Below are 16114 nucleotides of genomic sequence, written 5' to 3'. Positions count from 1 at the left end.
GCAGTTTGAACATTCTTGGGCCATGAATCAGGGCTTGAAATTAACTTTTTTTTCTTTGTGTCCCCCAGTGGTCCCGAATTCTGTGTTGTATTGTCCCGAATGGAAGCAATAGTGTCCCCATTTTTTTCCTCTCTGAAATAACCAGTGGTTAATATTATCATATGAAGTTACTATTATATTTGTAACTATGCGATTTTGAACCCTTTATATCATTTTTACAATAAGTCACAAGACACAAGCGACACATCCTATACATCATCTACTTCAAAATTAGTTATTGCATTTTCAGTTTATTAAACTTTGGCGATCTCACTGTATGAATAGATACCCGTTTATTTAAAGGGGCCAACTAGCTCATTCAGAAAATGTTTCAACTCCCTACATCTGCAGTACACTTTAGTTGAAAATAAGACCCCTTTTATGTTCATTTCATCTACTTATACCTTGAATATCTGTTGGCACTTATAAGGCCAACTTATAATTTTCACCATTACCGTTATCCATTTTTATGAACTTTCCGTTATCCATTACCGTTATCCATTTTTATGAACTTTCCGTTATCCATTTTTATGAACTTTCCGTTATCCATTTTATGAACTTTCGCTGCCGGGTGCAAATGTTAGCAACATCAGCATAGTGCCAGCAGGTCCGAGCCTAGTTGTGCTGCTGACTGACTAAACTTTCTGAACTAGAAAGACACCAAGAAAACTCACTTATTCTGTTGAATGGTATCTTCCGTCAATATCATCCACATCATTCCTGTTGTATTTTATAACGTGTCTAACAGTGTTCATTAAGTTCATTCAGTTGCTAGCGTTGCCTGCAGACCAGGCGATGACACTTTGGATCCTGAAGGTCCCGGAGACGTTATGTCTGGGCTTTCAGTTTCTTCCCCGCGGTCGGTCCGCTTCAACCACTTAAGCATTTTTGTTCTGGCAAGAGTCGGCGCAGCGTGTGCGGTAGCAATTCCATTCCAAGTCCATATAATGCGGACTCCGGCCGAAGATTCTAGAACAGAATGCGCTGCTCTGTAGCCTACTGATGCAGGTGCATCGAAAGTGTAGCTACTAATGTATTTTTCGCTGTTAACGTTTTAAAATTAAAATTGACAAATTAGGTGAATGTCTACGTATGTGTTACGGCTTTGTAAATAATATTAATGTAGAACTTTTTTTCTAGATCTATTTTTTTCCATTGTCCCGGAATTGTCCCAGATATGATAATTTTGTGTCCCGATGACATTTTTTATGGTCCCCGGGACGTCGGGACACTGTTAGTTTCGAGCGCTGCCATGAATGCAACGCAAATCCACCTTCTGTCATGTTGCTGCACCGGCCAGCAACACATCTACGTGGCATAGTGATAAATTAGCTCAAAATGGAGGATCGGCGTTGCAGTCAGCTGTGTTTTAGTATAGTGGAAATGGCGATGAGGCCGATAGACTTCCTGCTGTGACGTCACGGACGTCAAGGTCATTCACTCAGACCGCTACCTATATAAATCACTTTTAATTGTAAAAATTACTATATTAGATTTATTGTTAACGCTTAAAACTATTCCTGTGCCATTCTTGAGGTCTCAAGGCATTTATAAACGAAAGTGAGGCCATGGCTCTGCGTATATGCTTTAAATACTTGGCCTTAGTGCTCCTCAGGCATGCTACTTGCAGTGTGCAAAGTTTAAGCAAAATCAAAAATTTGAGGTGGGAGGCTCTGGTTGAGTTGACATGGAATGACCCAGCTGACGTTTAAAATTTGTAAGTCTTTCAGATTGTAAAAACAAATTGTTACGTTTTATTTCATGTGTGTGTGTCTCTTGTGATAAATGTGTGGTGTGGAAATGCCTTTGAGAATCATGGTGTGATGCTTTTGTCCTATTGTCACAATCTTAATGTAACCTTGCAAGATACTAATTAACTGGCTAGTAACATCACTGTACTCATTGTGTTGTAAAACAATTATTGGAATACGTCTGCTATGCTGACCTTTCAATTCTCTTGTCTCTCGTTGGCTCAGCCTTCTTTGGGCGTGTCCCGATCAAGTCGCGCCCTCCTTTTCGTCATCGTGGGGCCGGTGGGGCCGTACTTCGCCACGGGAGCCTTTAATCCTGTGTCCCTGCTGGCGGATCCTCGCTTCGTGCGAGCCTGCAGGGGCGGAGTGGGCGCGTACAAGATGGGCAGGTCAGAGGCAAAAAAGATTGATTTAAAGTTTTATTTATTTTTTAATTTGAGCATTTTTCACCTGATGTGAACCATTTAAACTTGAAGTCGAATTCTTTGTGCTGATGATTAAAGAGAGATTTGCACACTGCACTCTCAGAACAAGCTGAGAGGCTAAATTTTACACACTTTATATGGTCTTTCCCCCCATTTTTAAACCTGTGTACAGGGCCCTCTGCAATTATTGGCACCCCTTGTAAAGATTCAGTAAAAAAGGGTTTTAAAAAAAAAATCAATCACCTTTTGGTGAAGTCGTTTCATCTCGCACTGAAAAAATGAGAAATCCGACCTTTTAATTGAAATAAATTTATTCAGAGAAAAACAAATCCATAATTATTTTTAACGAAATTTTTCAAGAAAAACATGTGCAACTATTCTTGTCACCCTGGAAATAATGGTGAGCACAACATATCGTACAATAATCTTGCAGGGATCCCAGACGTCCGCTATTTAGCGGAATTCCGCTATTTTTCTAGCCAAAGTGGTGTGAGTGGTGTTTTTTTTTTTTTTTTTATTTTTTTTTTTTTTTTAAATCTCTTGTATATCCGTTAAAAATATGTTTAAGTAAAATGACCAGCAGAATACGTTCTGATTTGGTTTGCTTGTTTAGCGATGTTTGTCAGCTTCGTTTGTTCTCGTTGACATTCGGGAACACTCAGAAGTTAAATTGATGTAAATACTGCGAGACTGTACGTGATAGAACGAGAAAACAATATGGCTGCGCCCATTTGCTAGAAAATGTGTTTTAACTCTGTTCATGCTTTTGTTTCTAATGCGTTGAACTTAAGTCAATATGCAGGGCTGTGAAATTTCCGCGGATTCTGTCGTGAAAAATATCTTCACAAAACGTCTATTTTTGCATTAAAAATCACTGGGGGGTCTAGTCGGTTTTAATCGCCTTGCACGAGACCGGCGGCTCAATACAGCCGGACTCGCGGAGTTTTTTGCCAGCTGAGTGTGGAACACGTCTTGACTGCGAGTGACAGAGCTAAAAATAGCTATTGCGTGACTTGGCACCGCGTACGTGAATTTTGTACTTACTGGGTGTAAGATCAGACATGGATAAGATGCCATCAAAAAGGAAAGCTAAGGAGGTGTTTGAGAGAGATGCAAAGAGGGCTAGAAAAGAACACACAGACAGACTGAAGGAAAAGATGAAAAAGAACAAGTTTGCAAAACTGAAAGAGATGGTGTTAAAGAAAAGAAAATTAAAAGACTTTCATTAGATGCTGTTTGACAGACTATGAACATTTTGTAAATAGCTTTAATAGAGGAATGCAAATACTATAGAACTAATAACTAATAGCCTTACTGAAAGATGAATTGAAAGAAATAGCTGGGAGTGATGCAAAGAGGAATAGAAGGAGCCAGAAGTAAAAGAAAAGATGTAAATAATATATTAGATAGAAACATTTAGTTTTTTTAAACTTTTGCTCTGTAGACAAGAGACATTGTGACAGATTCTTGGAAAAAGCCAGGACATAATACAAGAATTAAGTGTAATTTGGAAGACAACAGGTATCTCTCACTTAAATATTGAGCATGATTTTTCACAATGTCATTTTGAAAGGCCTATCAAAGTTTTCTTTGATTAACATTTCTTTAAATTATTTACACTTTTTTTTAACTTTTATTTTGATTGAGATAAAATACATAGGCACTTATTAGATATTTCAAGGTATTTTACATGGATCTTTCATTTTAAAAGAGAAAACTGTTGATAGGTATTTTATATGGCAAAATGAAGACCAAGACTAGTCAAATATTTACTTGTTGAGATCAATTTTTTACTTGCAGGAAATGCTCAGAATACACCATATAACACCTAAAATGGCTTGGTGTCTGGGGCCCTGCAGGCCCCAGACCCCCGGCTTATGCTGGGGGGGCTGTGCCCCCAGACCCCCCCTTTTCCTCGGATTTCTTATTTACAATTTCACAGCCCTGAATATGTCGTGGAAAAAAGATATCGTCCATAAAAGAGATAGCGGAACAGTGTCCGGGTTAGAAGAAGTATATTCTTCAAAGCTACATTTTCATCTAATTTTTATAAATAATTTTTTTTTTTGCCACTTATGTCGTTGATTACAAAATATGCCATCAAATAGATACACATTATGGTTAAATTCTGTTGCTTTTCTATGTTAAATCTATGTAAAAATGTGTTCTATAGCATCTTTAAATGTTAGTCTCAACAGTTTCAGGCAGCCCCCTTGACCCCTGCTGGTAGTTTCTTACATTCCTCTATTTTTTCAATTACTGCTGGGATCCCTGATCTTGGAGGTGTGCGCGTGTGTATAATCCCCCCCCCCCTCCCCCCAAATTCTTTGACATTTATTTATTTGTTTGTGATATTTTATGTATGTTTGTTTTCTGACTGCTTTTTCCTCTCCAGCTGTTCATGCTGCCCTTTTTTATCTTTTTAATTCTGTCAGTGGCAATCAGCAAAAAAATCTATTTTGGTTATTTTTGTTCAATTCATGCTTTCTTCTTTCTAATTGTGCTCTTTCCCTCATTTCTGATTTTTTTTTTTTTTTTCTTCCCCCGATCATTTTTTTTTTTTTTTTTTTCCCCAGTTGCTGCTGACTTTTTTTGTCCTCATTTCAGGCTTTTTTTTTTTTTCCCTTCCCTCCATGTCCCTCCTTTTTTTTTTTTTTTTTTAACTTTTTCTGAACCTTAATTTTTTCCAGACCTTTATTTATTTTTTATATGTAAACATTTTTTTATTTTGTGATATCCAAGTTTTTATTTAATTTTTTTCCAAATTTGCAGTGGGTGGGTTACAGACATATCCATAGTCGTTGTATACAGAAATGGCAAACAACTCTTTGAAAGAAAGGTGGGGGAAAGGAATAATATTGCAGTGCAGATGCATTGGCAGGTGTACAGTACAGTAGTTACTGTCTCATCCAAGAAACGATATTTGATGAGAAGGTTTCCCGGGCTTCTCCAGTTGCTGGTCTAGGTTTATTTAGTTGTGCAGTAGTGTGTTCAAGATTAGCAGCATTATTAAAGCTATGGATCCAAAAGGACTTCATACAGATCTCAGGAGTGTTTTTTATAATTGTTTTCTTTGCAGATGTAAACTCTGTGCACACAATTTTTATTTATTTTTATATTGAATTTGCTTTAGAGTAATACGAGTGTTCTCATTAAGGAGGTAAAAACCAAGATTTGCACTCAGTAAAGTAGAAGTCTGTTGCAATGCTGTTTCAACCCAATCCCCCCTACACACACACACACACACACAGGCGCTTTTCATACTAGCATATCGTTGCTGCGCAAACCTGTAAAGCTGAGGTGGATTAACAGGGATTAAACTCTCTCTCTTATTACTCACTGATTCATGGAGCGAGCTGGAGGTTTGTGGGACGCAGTAAAATGTGAAATATAGTTTGGCTAAAGGAAAACACCTGAGCTAAAGCTGCTGGTTCAGGGAATTGAACCAGCAACCTTTTGGTCCCAAAGCTGTTTCACTAACCGTTTGGCCATCGCTTCCCCAGACATGTGATTTCATCATATTCTTGCCATCCATTATCCGTAGCTGCTTATCCTGTGCAGGGCAAGCTGGAGCCTATCCCAGCTGACTACGGGTGAAAGGCGGGGTACACCCTGGACAAGTTGCCAGGTCATCACAGGGCTGACGCATAGACACAGACAACCATTCACACTCACATTCACACCTACGCTCAATTTAGAGTCACCAGTTAACCTAACCTGCATGTCTTTGGACTGTGGGGGAAACCGGAGCACCCGGAGGAAACCCACGCGGACACGGGGAGAACATGCAAACTCCACACAGAAAGGCCCTCGCCGGCCACGGGGCTCGAAACCGGACCTTCTTGCTTTGAGGCGACAGCGCTAACCACTACACCACTGTGCCGCCTTACCTGATTTTGTCATATTTGCTGATTTTAAGTTGGTTGTATTTGATCGGAGCAGTTAAATATGGACTTAAGCATGCAGACTGTCATTTTCCATGTGGGTTTTCTTCTTCAGTAACTATGGGCCTACGATAGCCATCCAGAGCAAGGCAGTGAAGCAGGGCTGTCAGCAGGTGCTGTGGCTGTACGGCGATAGCGAGGAGATCACAGAGGTCGGCACCATGAATCTCTTCATCTACTGGACTAATGAGAAAGGAGGTGTGTGTGTGCGCACATAGGATACACATGTATGAGTAGTCCATGGGTCTGGAATGGCAGTATGGAAATTTCCAAAAATGTCTTGAGGAGAAAAGCAAAAAGTCTGGGTCCTCAACCCCCAAACCATCTGTTGTTCTCTGCTCTGATTCAATCTCACTAAAGTGTTTCATCTCTTCCTTTCTGATGATTAGCTACAGACCTTTAAAACTGATCAGGAGAACAGAACGTGGAAAATTTTAATGTGGAAGGAACACTAATATAAAACAAACACACACACCCCTTTGTCACTAGAATGCACACAGCCCAAGGTGACGTGTGTAAATTACTCTCTGTGCTGAGAGAGAACACTTGATCCCATAAATTCCCAGTGTTACTGCAGCAGTAGATAAGAGACAGGAAATGACAAGACGAGGATATAAAACTGTGTATACAGTAATATGTATGCATCAGTGTGTTTTATATCCATTGAGAGAAACACATTAAACTTGGATTTGACTTACTAAGACCTTGGGTAGACGACAAATATTAAATAAACAGTCTTAAAGATTGAATAAATAAAAACCTTGCAGGATCTCGCACAGTCCCCATGATGCGTGTCATTTTTCATGGTGGAAGTCGTGGAGATCACATTAATGACCAGAGATCACACACTCGCTGATAAATTGCACTCTAAAAGGTCGGGAATCGAACATTTACAGACCTTGTGACTTAAAACCAAAGCACTTACACAGACGTGCTTAATGAGTTCCTGTTCCTGGGAGACGCAAAGAAAAGGGAAAAGGTTCGAGTTTGTTTGCCCTCTATTAAGGAGCTCTACCCTCCCCCACCCCACATCTTTATGTAAAATATAATTTGGGACGTTTTTAGGTAGAAGTGCTAAATACAGGGCGGAGCCAATGCAAATTAGAATAATGATATACAGTGGTGCTTGAAAGTTTGTGAACCCTTTAGAATTTTCTATATTTCTGCATATATATGACCTAAAACATCAGATTTTCACACAAGTGCTAAAAGTAGATAAAGAGAACCCAGTTAAACAAATGAGACAAAAATATTATACTCAGTCATTTATTTATTGAGGAAAATGATCCAATATTACATATGTGAGTGGCAAAAGTACGCATGTGACCCTTTGCTTTCAGTATCTGGTGTGACCCCCTTGTGCAGCAATAACTGCAACTAAACATTTCCGGTAACTGCTAATCAGTCCTGCACACAGGCAAAACATTTTTCCAATAGCCTTCTGGCTTGTCCACGTGATCTTTAGCAAACTGCAGACGAGCAGCAATGTTCTTTTTGGAGAGCAGCGGCTTTCTCCTTGCAACCCTGCCATGCACACCATTTGTTGTTCAGTGTTCTCCTGATGGTGGACTCATGAACATTAACATTAGCCAATGTGAGCGAGGCCTTCAGTTGCTTAGAAGTGACCCTGGGGTCCTTTGTGACCTCGCCGACTATTACACGCTTTGCTCTTGGGGTGATCTTTGTTGGTCGACCACTCCTGGGGAGGGTAACAATGGTCTTGAATTTCCTCCATTTGTACACAATCTGTCTGACTGTGGATTGGTGGAGTCCAAACTCTTTAGAGATGGTTTTGTAACCTTTTCCAGCCTGATGAGCATCAACAATGCTTTTTCTGAGGTCCTCAGAAATCTCCTTTGTTCGTGCCATGATACACTTCCACAAACATGTGTTGTGAAGATCAGACTTTGATAGATCCCTGTTCTTTAAATAAAACAGGGTGCCCACTCACACCTGATTGTCATCCCATTGATTGAAAACACCTGACTCTAATTTCACCTTCAAATTAACTGCTAATCCTAGAGGGTCACATACTTTTGCCACTCATATGTAATATTGGATCATTTTCCTCAATAAATAAATGACCAAGTATAATATTTTTGTCTCATTTGTTTAACTGGGTTCTCTTTATCTACTTTTAGGACTTGTGTGAAAATCTGATGATGTTTTAGATCATATTTATGCAGAAATATAGAAAATTCCTAAGGGTTCACAAACTTTCAAGCATCACTGTAACTTAGTAAACCTAAATGTCACCTTAGGGATAAATTGGTACAACTAACATGGAGGTGTTTTTAAATGTAATTATCATTTACTTGGTTTTTCTCATCTCATCTCATTATCTGTAGCCGCTTTATCCTGTTCTACAGGGTCGCAGGCAAGCTGGATCCTATCCCAGCTGACTACGGGCGAAAGGCGGGGTACACCCTGGACAAGTCGCCAGGTCATCACAGGGCTGACACATAGACACAGACAACCATTCACACTCACATTCACACCTACGCTCAATTTAGAGTCACCAGTTAACCTAACCTGCATGTCTTTGGACTGTGGGGGAAACCGGAGCACCCGGAGGAAACCCACGCGGACACGGGGAGAACATGCAAACTCCGCACAGAAAGGCCCTCGCTGGCCACGGGGCTCGAACCCAGACCTTCTTGCTGTGAGGCGACAGCACGAACCACTACACCACTGTGCCACCCGCACTTGGTTTTTAATATTGATAATTTCAGATGACAAAGTTGAGGTGTGCATCTCTGAATGATGAAAGTTTCCTAAAATGACGAGAGTGAGTTCAGTAAAGCGAAGCACCGGCAGTAGAGAAGTGGAGATTGTGATCAGACTTTATCTGTGTGCAGAGCGAGAGCTGGTCACTCCGCCATTAGATGGCCTCATTCTCCCCGGAGTCACCCGACAGTCTCTACTGGACCTGGCCAGGGAGTGGGTGAGTGTGTGTGTGAGAGAGCAGGAGATGACAAAATACAGTACTATGCAAAAGTCTAAGCCCCCTACTTTTTTTTTTTTTTTTCTATGCAAACTTTGTTATAGAATTCTATTTTATGACTTCTATATTATTGAGTCACAACATTACAAAAACATTTTCGAGTCCAAACGTTCAGGGTTTGTTTGTTTGTTTGTTTGTTTTTTTCCAGCACAAAATTAAACATTACAGAAAAAAATAAAAGTTTGTATCTGAGCAGCATATTCCATAAGAGCACTTTTCAGATGAAAACAAAACATGAAGGCTGCTGGGTTTTGGTGTAAAATGAAGAAGTGAGTGTGACAGTCAGTGTCCAGAAGAACTGTGGCTGGTTCTGTAAGATGCTCAGGAAAACCTACAGATCATTTCCACATAAAACTGCACTCACTGGACCGGAGACGATTATTTTTTAAAATTTATTTAAAGCAAAGGGTCGTCTCACACCAAATATTGACTGTTATATTGCTTTATTATGGCTTCCTGCTGTTTATAGTATTTTAATTTTTTTAAGCCATTTTTGCTCTACGTTTCTTTACGTGTGCGCACCTATAATACAAGGCATGCTGCAAAATGATCATCCTGCGTATCTTCTTAAAGTGAGAACAAATTATGGAAAATTTTAATGTTCGTTTCCAAGGTCCCATAGTCTGGAATGGTATCTGTTGATATCAAGTGTCCTATCATTCTCTCTGTTTAAACACAAACCAAAAGACAACTTTAACAGCTGCTAGTTAATTCTTTACGGGTTGTTTTACAATCAGGGTATGCAAGCTAAAAATCACATTTAACACTTCAATATCAAAAGGCTTGACTAAATAAACTTGGTTGTTTATTGTAGCCCTGTGATAGCTCTATTTACCATGCAAAACAAAAATTTGGTGATAACGTTATTTTTGGTGAATGTATGGCAATATGTCATTTAGCAAAATCACTCGTGTCATTTAGAAAAAGTGCTTTTTTGACCACAGGTAGCTCTAAAAGGGATGCACTTACATCATTCTTTATACCATAAAACACATATTTGGTTCCATATCATTGGGAACATAGTTAAGTTTTAATGTTGAATGCCAGTAAGTTTTCAGACTATTTTGATCAGATTAATCTGTAATTGTGTCAAAAAAAAGTCCTCTCCGAGACAGCTAATTTTTCAATATAAAATAACATATCTAAAATGATTTTCATCCTAAAATGTGGTCAAGATATTGGGACATAAATATTAGAGACAACTAACACAAAGCTTACAGCCTTATATTTAAAAGCACTGTGGAAGTCGTGGATTCTGAATTGTCAAAAAAAAAAAAGTCCTCTCCAAGAATCACTTCATTTGTTTCTCCCAGCCCTGCTTAAAGCTACACTTAATCTTGTTATAATACAAACTATTACACATGCCTATGTTCATATGTGTATTAATTTCCAAAAGTGCAGATTTGATTTATTTATTTTTATTTGAATTTTGGACCCCTGTGACACAAACTTTGTACCCTGATTTGTAAAACAACCCTTACATGAATACACGTTCAGATAATACTACTGTTTTACTGTCTTGCAAGGCTTATTCGATTGTGTTGTGTGGCTGGTTGATTCGTTGATTTGCGCCTAAAGGCAGGTTATCTGTTTGCACCAACACCGGCGTGACAGGTTGTGCTCACTGATGAAATGCCCAGTTGAATTTTATGGCCGTAATTCTTATTAAGGTCCTGTTTTAATTAAATTAATCCTGTATATATTTTAACATGCTAGTGTGTAGTAGGAATATGCTTAACAGGTGAAGTGTGTGTGTGTGTGTGAGAGACAGGATGAGTTTAAGGTGACTGAGCGGGTGCTGGTCATGAAAGAGCTGATGGACGCTCTGAAAGGAGGACGGGTGTTGGAGGTGTTTGGCGCGGGGACGGCGTGTGTGGTGTGTCCCGTCGGCAGCCTGTACTATAGAGGACAGGTAAAATCTCACACCTTCATAAACCGACAGTGTTTAAAATCAGGAAGCAGCTGAAGACCTGACTTCCTGCTTCATCTTTGATTTTAAAAATAAATAATTCAGTTTCATTTTTTCAGGATTCATTTTTGCTCATAAACCGCCTGCAACACAGCAGTGTTGTATTTAAATACAAATATTTATTTTAAATAAAATATTTCAAATAATTTTAAAGAATTTGAAATTTTATTTAAAATAAATATTTGTATTTAAATGATTCTTTTAAATACAACACTGCTGTGTTGCAGGCGGTTTATGAGCAAATGTGTGTATTTGATGTTTATAAATGTTTTGTGACTCACTGTATTAGTCATTATCACTCCACCCCTAGTATGTAAAATTATTTACAAATTTAAAAAATAAATTAAATTATTGATTTAAAACTGGAACAGAGGACATGTTTGTGATTGAGTAAAGAGGGGATTATAGTCAGAGAAGCATCCAAGTGGCCAAGGATGTTAAATGTTAAATGTGGTGCTCCCACCACCGTGCTTCATACTTGGTACTGAAGTGTTCTGAGGTTGAATCTGGGTTTGGGCCAAATGTAGCACATTGTGGTGAGTCCAAAATATTTTAATTTTGGTCTCCTCACTCTTCTATAAAGCCCAGTTTTGTGGAGGTCCAGGCTGCAGAAGTCCATCTGAGCTGTGGATGGACGTCTCTCACTCCTTCCCTCTGGGTTGCTTCTCTGACTTTGTGTTGGAATGCTAAAAATATGGAAAGCTTCAAGTTTACATCTTAATCTTTTGATTAGCACTTTGAAATCCCAACCATGAAGAACGGTCCTGAGCTCGCCACCAGGTTCTACAAAGAGCTCACCGATATCCAGGTAGGTCACCACACACTACTGCTCCTGATACAGGGATCAGCGGTTCTCTACGGACTCCTTCATTTCTGTCTTGCATTGGTTTTTTTTTTCTCTTTCTCTACTCGCAGTATGGACGCACGAAGAGGGACTGGGCGCCGGTCATCGTCGCCTGATTGGACGCCTTTCCTCCAGTCACCTGCCGGAGCCATGGGTTCTCCACACAGTTCACTTCTCCCGTTTCCTCCTGTACCTTCTGCTTTGCCTTATTATCTTAAGGGACTAAAATTGCTTTTATTGTTCTGAAGCAGACACTTTGGGAGCCTGTCATTAATCAAATCGGCCAATAAGGAAAGCGGGGGTTGGGGACACAACTACCGCCATGACACCTCCAACACACGTGTGTGTTTATCTGATAGAAGCGTGATCGTTTTTATAATAAATCTATCGAGCCTCAGTAGTAGTGTAGCAACAGAGCAGCTGTGAGGTGAAATTTATATGCAAATAACGTTTATGGGAAATCATAAGGTGCAATAAGGTTCACGTCTTCTCCTTGGAGAAAGGTTACTGATTAGTTGGGGTTTTTTGTTTGTTTTTATAGGTGAGCTAACACTAGCCACAAGCACAACCTGTCCTGTGTGTTCTTCCAGTGTATACATGACCGTTTTTAGACATTATGAGTCGAGTGCAACAATCTGCTGTTTAGCGTCACCTCCGTTAAATTTATTATTATTGTTGTTGTGTAAAGGGGGAAAAAAGCAAGTTTAAAATGAGGTTTCGATGTTTTGTAAATGTGTAATTGCAGAGAAGAAAAATGTTCAGGAATTTAACAAGGTAGTGGCAGCACACAGTGTACTGTAAAAATATTGACACCCTTCATGAAAGAGTTTATTTAAGGGGGGGGGGGGCAACATCCATATGCAGTAAGTGATATTTTGAACTTGATACCAAGGCGTTGTGTGGGAAACTGTTTAAATGAAACGTTTACACACATCGTCTTTCCATTTAAAAAAAAAATCAAAAATTGGCGCCCTACAATTGTCAATCATAATAATTTTAGCACTTTTTTTCCTTTCGAGGGAGAGAGGGGTGTGTTGGGTGTGTGCACAGTGAGTGCATTATTTAATTTTTTTTTTTAATTATATACTACCGTTTAAAAGTTTGGGGTCACTTTGAAATGTCCTTATTTTTGAAAGAAAAGCACTGTTCTTTTCAATGAAGATTCCTTTAAACTAATCAGAAATCCACTCTATACATTGCTAATGTGGTAAATGACTATTCTAGCTGCAAATGTCTGGTTTTTGGTGCAATATCTCCATAGGTGTATAGAGGCCCATTTCCAGCAACTCTCACTCCAGTGTTCTAATGGTACAATGTGTTTGCTCATTGCCTCAGAAGGCTAATGGATGATTAGAAAACCCTTGTACAATCATGTTAGCACAGCTGAAAACAGTTGAGCTCTTTAGAGAAGCTATAAAACTGACCTTCCTTTGAGCAGATTGAGTTCCTGGAGCATCACATTTGTGGGGTCGATTAAATGCTCAAAATGGCCAGAAAAATGTCTTGACAATATTTTCTATTCATTTTACAACTTATGGTGGGAAATAAAAGTGTGACTTTTCATGGAAAACACAAAATTGTCTGGGCGCCCCCAAACTTTTGAACGGTAGTGTATATTACTTGGGCGGCGGCGGCTGCTGCTTTTTCTTATTCCTCTTCTGCCAAAATTTCAGTTTTTGAGAAAACCCCCACAAATTTTGTGAAAAAAATCTCACAACCTCTCATAACTTCCGATCTACAAGGACAATTTTTATATCAAAATGTAGATAAATTTTCTAGTTTTTAAATTGGCTTGAAACTGAAAGGGAGACTTCTCATATTGAGTAGAAAATTTGATTTTTTTTTTAAACACCCTTTTTGTGTGTGTAAATGAAGTGCGCCAATATTTATTCAGCAGTGTACTTTACAAATCAGCCATTTAAACAAGCGTTCAAGTTCTGTAAAGTATTTCAGTGAAATGAACAAAGTGCAGTCGAGTTTGTCTTTTTGGTTGGCTTGTTTTATTTTTAAAGGTTGCGTTTGTTTTTTTTTAATCAGACTTTACACTCCTGATTTAACGTTATTTATGCCATTATATTCGGAGATGCACAGTGGACTAAATGTAGATCGATGCTGAAATGTTTATATTGAACTGTGATGTTGGTAGCATACAGGAAGATTGTAATAATGTTTCACAAGCAGTGTACTGTACAGCTTTAAACTTGACTTGAGGACGAATAAAAACACTCCATGACGTTCCTGCACTAAAACACAATGACTGCTATCGTTAACTAAACGAGTCAGTTTATCATCAGTTCAGGAAATCGACTCCAGTTTGTCTCTTTTTCCCTTCCTAATCTCTCTCCCCCCCCCCCCCCCCCCCCCCCTCCATCCTTCTTTTCTTTCAAGTGCCTGAGACTGGTTTTGTTCACTTTGCATGTGGTTCTGCATTAAGGCCGTTGTTTTGCTGAGCTGTATTTTGTGTTCTGTGAGCGGTTCGGGATGGTCGGATGTCTCATCATTTGATTTTACAATAAAAGTACAGCGTTGTCTTTTTCATTGTAAATGTAACAGCTTGTGTTCTTAAACACTTAAATTGCATTTTTGTATTTAGTTTTCTGTTTTAAATTGGTTGCACATAGAAAATTGGGGGGGGACATGGACAGAGATGGGGCGGGAGAGACACATGGGGGGTAGATACGGACAGAGACACACGGAGCGAGACTGGGCAAAGAGAGAGAGATGGGAGAGACACATGGGGGGGTAGATACGGACAGAGAGACACACGGAGCGAGACTGGGCAGAGAGAGAGATGGGAGAGACACATGGGGGGGTAGATACGGACAGAGAGACACACGGAGCGAGACTGGGCAGAGAGAGAGATGGGAGAGACACATGGGGGGGTAGATATGGACAGACACACACGGAGCGAGACTGGGCAGAGAGAGAGATGGGGAGAGAGCAACACGCAGTAGAGAGACATGGACAGAGATGGGAGAGAAAGAGAGAGGCACATGGAGAGAGACGGGGAGAGGGAGAGACACATGGAGAGATGGCGAGAGACGGGAGGGGGAGACGCACATGGGGAGAGACTGGGGGAGAGAGAGACGCACATGGTGAGAGACTGGGGGAGAGAGGGACGCACATGGTGAGAGACGGGGGGAGAGAGACGCACATGGAGAGAGACGCACACGGTGAGAGACGGGGGGAGAGAGACGCACACGGTGAGAGACGGGGGGAGAGAGACGCACACGGTGAGAGACGGGGGGAGAGAGACGCACACGGTGAGAGACGGGGGGAGAGAGAGACGCACACGGTGAGAGACGGGGGGAGAGAGACGCACACGGTGAGAGACGGGGGGAGAGAGAGACGCACACGGTGAGAGACGGGGGGGAGAGAGACGCACACGGTGAGAGACGGGGGGAGAGAGACGCACACGGTGAGAGACGGTGGGAGAGAGAGACGCACACGGTGAGAGACGGGGGAGAGAGAGACGCAGACGGTGAGAGACGGGGGGAGAGAGAGACGCACACGGTGAGAGACGGGGGGGGAGAGAGACGCACACGGTGAGAGACGGGGGGAGAGAGAGACGCACACGGTGAGAGACGGGGGGGGGAGAGAGACGCACACGGTGAGAGACGGGGGGGGAGAGAGACGCACACGGTGAGAGACGGGGGGAGAGAGAGACGCACACGGTGAGAGACGGGGGGAGAGAGAGACGCAGACGGTGAGAGACGGGGGGAGAGAGAGACGCACACGGTGAGAGACGGGGGGAGAGAGACGCACACGGTGAGAGACGGGGGGAGAGAGAGACGCACACGGTGAGAGACGGGGGGAGAGAGAGACGCACACGGTGAGAGACGGGGGGGGAGAGAGACGCACACGGTGAGAGACGGGGGGGGAGAGAGACGCACACGGTGAGAGACGGGGGGAGAGAGAGACGCACACGGTGAGAGACGGGGGGAGAGAGAGACGCACACGGTGAGAGACGGGGGGAGAGAGAGACGCACACGGTGAGAGACGGGGGGAGAGAGAGACGCACACGGTGAGAGACGGGGGGAGAGAGAGACGCACACGGTGAGAGACGGGGGGAGAGAGAGACGCACACGGTGAGAGACGGGGGGAGAGAGAGACGCACACGGTGAGAGACGGGGGGAGA

At 41.3% G+C, this 16114-nt stretch overlaps 1 protein-coding gene across 2 annotated transcripts in view; it reads left to right on the top strand.

The window, feature by feature from the left end:
- The window catches only part of bcat2 (branched chain amino-acid transaminase 2, mitochondrial), a 30203-nt gene extending 15682 nt beyond the window's left edge, over positions 1-14521 (top strand). For both annotated transcript variants that reach the window (XM_060902240.1, XM_060902239.1), the window contains exons 6-11: positions 2016-2179; positions 6215-6357; positions 9018-9103; positions 10935-11075; positions 11866-11940; positions 12048-14521. In XM_060902240.1, coding sequence (XP_060758223.1) covers positions 2016-2179; positions 6215-6357; positions 9018-9103; positions 10935-11075; positions 11866-11940; positions 12048-12092 — 654 coding nt within the window. In that variant the 3' untranslated portion in view covers positions 12093-14521. The remainder of the gene's footprint in view (positions 1-2015; positions 2180-6214; positions 6358-9017; positions 9104-10934; positions 11076-11865; positions 11941-12047) is intronic.
- The last annotated feature ends 1593 nt before the right edge of the window (positions 14522-16114 follow it).

The sequence above is a fragment of the Neoarius graeffei genome, chromosome 20 (assembly GCF_027579695.1).
Source record: "Neoarius graeffei isolate fNeoGra1 chromosome 20, fNeoGra1.pri, whole genome shotgun sequence".
Classification (NCBI taxonomy): Eukaryota; Metazoa; Chordata; class Actinopteri; order Siluriformes; family Ariidae; genus Neoarius; species Neoarius graeffei.
The sequence above is the reverse complement of the archived record's forward strand: the minus strand, read 5'-3'. Positions and strand labels throughout refer to the sequence as shown.